The sequence below is a fragment of the Andrographis paniculata genome, unplaced genomic scaffold (genome assembly GCF_009805555.1).
Source record: "Andrographis paniculata isolate CXL003 unplaced genomic scaffold, ASM980555v1 Contig82END, whole genome shotgun sequence".
Classification (NCBI taxonomy): Eukaryota; Viridiplantae; Streptophyta; class Magnoliopsida; order Lamiales; family Acanthaceae; genus Andrographis; species Andrographis paniculata.
This window is the reverse complement of record NW_026137620.1, coordinates 820,783-823,715: the sequence shown is the minus strand read 5'-3', so window position 1 is coordinate 823,715 and position 2,933 is coordinate 820,783. Positions and strand designations below refer to the sequence as shown.

The 2,933-nt window shown below is 35.8% G+C and overlaps 1 protein-coding gene across 1 annotated transcript; it reads right to left on the bottom strand.

Annotated features, from left to right (window-relative positions):
• Window positions 1–2,026: 2,026 nt before the first annotated feature.
• On the bottom strand, window positions 2,027–2,533 carry LOC127241204 (uncharacterized; the record flags this gene model as incomplete). Its single annotated transcript, XM_051260134.1, has 2 exons — window positions 2,027–2,176; window positions 2,289–2,533. Coding segments are annotated over 2 exons (285 nt in total), but the record flags the coding sequence as incomplete, so codon positions are not given.
• Window positions 2,534–2,933: the final 400 nt, after the last annotated feature.

Genomic DNA, 2,933 nt, shown 5'->3' with positions numbered 1-2,933 from the left:
TGTGTGTATATATATATATTGTGCATAAATTTGCTAATTATATAAAATAAATGTGTGTATATATATTGTGAATAAATTTGTTTATTATATAAAATGACAATATGTTGGTTTTTTTTTTTCAATAATTTTGCATTGGTTCTATTTCATTTTTGTATTGCAATGGATAGTGTGCAAAAGTGTAATTTTTGAATATATTTTGGATTTTAAAGTGTATACTAAAAAGTATTTAAAAGTATATTTAATTAAAATTCAATTAACAATAAGTTTATTCACTTAAGATTGTCCGTATATATTTTATCTATCTTTTAAAAGTGAATCTTTATATTATCAACATAATTCTTTATAATTTAAATGAAATAAGTAAATCAAATAACTAAACAACAATACTTTACAATATTACAAATTTACCCTACAAGTTCATATACAATAATTTTGAATGGCGATCAAGTATTTATTGTAATTGTTATTGTAATTGTTGAGTACAAATAATAATAATAATAATAATAATAATGTATTGGGCTTATAAAATCAGATTGATGTGTAGTCCAAGGGGTCTGATGCGGAGGTCGGTCAAAAAAGGATGTCGGGCAAATATATCGGCAGACACGGAGGTTGGACAAGATAAAGTCGGGCAAAGAAGAAGTATCGACAGACATGGAGGTCGGACAGGATAAAGTTGGGTGAAGAAGGATGAGACGGCCGACACGGAGGTCGATCAAAAGGAGGTCGGACGAAAGGAAAGGTCTGTTAATTGGTCGGGCGAAGAAAAATCTGTTAATTGGTCGCTTAATTAAGCGACGTGTTAATCGCCTGGTAGATTGGCCGGTCATTTGGTCAAATAGTAGTTCAGTCGCTTGAGAGGGGGGTCGGTTGGTCGCTTGATTGGGCGACCAATGAATCCGTCTAGACAAATGGTTATTCAACCATTTTGAAGGGACTGAATGGTGGTCGCCTGATTTGGCGACCAATGAGTCTTTTGGTCTAGCGACCAGTTAGTATCTGGATTGGTCGGTCGGTCGAGCCGGTTAAGTCCTGTAATTGGCAGGAGCGGTTGGCGAGACGGTTAAGACACGTGTCAATTGAGGAGGATTTAGTGGGCGGTTGACGACGGTTGCTGTAATCGAACATACGACGGTTTCAAAACGTTTCTTCTGGGAATATTTAAAGAGGGGGTTCGCAACTGGCAAAAACATCTGGAACTTCTCTTGGTGATCACCATTTACTTTTACACTTTGTAATAGTTTATTTTCCTAGTTTATTTATGTATTGTACAGTGTTTAGTGTTTAGAGATTCTTAATTTCAAACATTTATTTTATCAAATTCGAAAATAATTTCTAATTTCGAATTTTACTTTTTATCGTTGAAAATCGGCATCAATAGTAATATATAATAATTAAAAAAATGACAATCTTGTCAATAAACTTGTTATATTACAGTATAACGAGTGTTTGTCTAGTGTTTTTAATTTAAGGGTTTATTTATTTTTTATTTTTTGTAATATTGATTTTTGTAAAATAATATATATAAAGAATGATGTTAAGTAAAAATTAATGAACAAATAAAGAGTTATCAAACCTAATTTGAAAGGATATTAAATTCGACAGAAGATTTACAAAAAATAATAATAATAATAATAAAAATATATAAAATATATACCTATTAACAAAATATGTAATATATATTTTATCATTATTTTCTCCCTACTAACTTAAAATAACTGTAAAGAGAGTATAGATATTAATGTGTGCAAACATCAATTAGCTAAATTTTCAATTCAGAAATGATAAATAAAAGTATAAAACCGAACACACGTGTTTTGAAATTGGTACATTGGTAAAGAGGAATTTGATCCAAAATGAGTACACATGGTAATGTATAGATACACAATCAAGAATACAAAAACAATAGTTCAGTTTGCATATTATTTGATTTACAAAGTGACTATAGTCTATATACATACATTTAATATGAAAACAGCAAAAGCTAACTTATTCAAACAGGGAAAGGAACCTCACTGCTGCAATGTATTCAAAAATGGCAGAGCGGTTTACCTGGTACGGTGATTATTCTGTTTATTGTTGATCTGGATGCGTTTCTCCACGGATCGTGATCTGATGCTCCAACGATTCGCCGTTTCATTTGTTGATTCCGATTGATTTTAATGTTTCAGTTTCCCTGCAGGAGGAGCGCACATTCAAACAACCTGTTGCTTGAATTTGAATCGAACATCGAAATTGTTCTTCGCGATTGTCGTGGTGGTGATTAACTAATAACTGCAATCGCGTACCGATTTTGCGGACGTCGACTGTGAGGAATGCTCTCCTTGCCCTGGATGTGCGCGATTTTCCGTAGGAACGACTTGTTCTCGAATTTACTGGCCGATTTTATCACCGCGTCGGGATTATCCACCTCCGGAATGCACTCTCGCTTCTGCTTCGTCACCTGAACCGACGGCGAATGGAACAGCTGCTGCTTCGCGGTGTGGATAGCGATGCAGCCAGCGGCGCCAACCAATCCGCCTATTATTCCGAGCACCGCCCACATCGGACCGTACTTCGCCGCCAGGCCTTTCAACTTATCGCCTTCCTGCTTCGTTTGGCGGATCGCGCCGGTGGCGCCGCCCTGAGAAGCCATCCTCGTAGGTGCGGTTGACGTCAGACTCCGCAAATGAACGTACATCGCAGATCTCCTTTGCTTCTGCATCAGAAATAATCAAATCAATCGATTCAGTTAGTTTTCTACACAATTCATCAAAAAAAATTGAAATCACACATCAATCTGCACGTACTCACCAGAGCATTGAACGCCATTTCTGCAACTCGAATCGTTCGAAAATTCAAAATCGAGTGACGATATATCCTGGAACGGTCGAGAGCGAGGGAAATGCGATCGGATTATATACGCAGTTTTGGTTGGAAGTTTGGGAAAACTG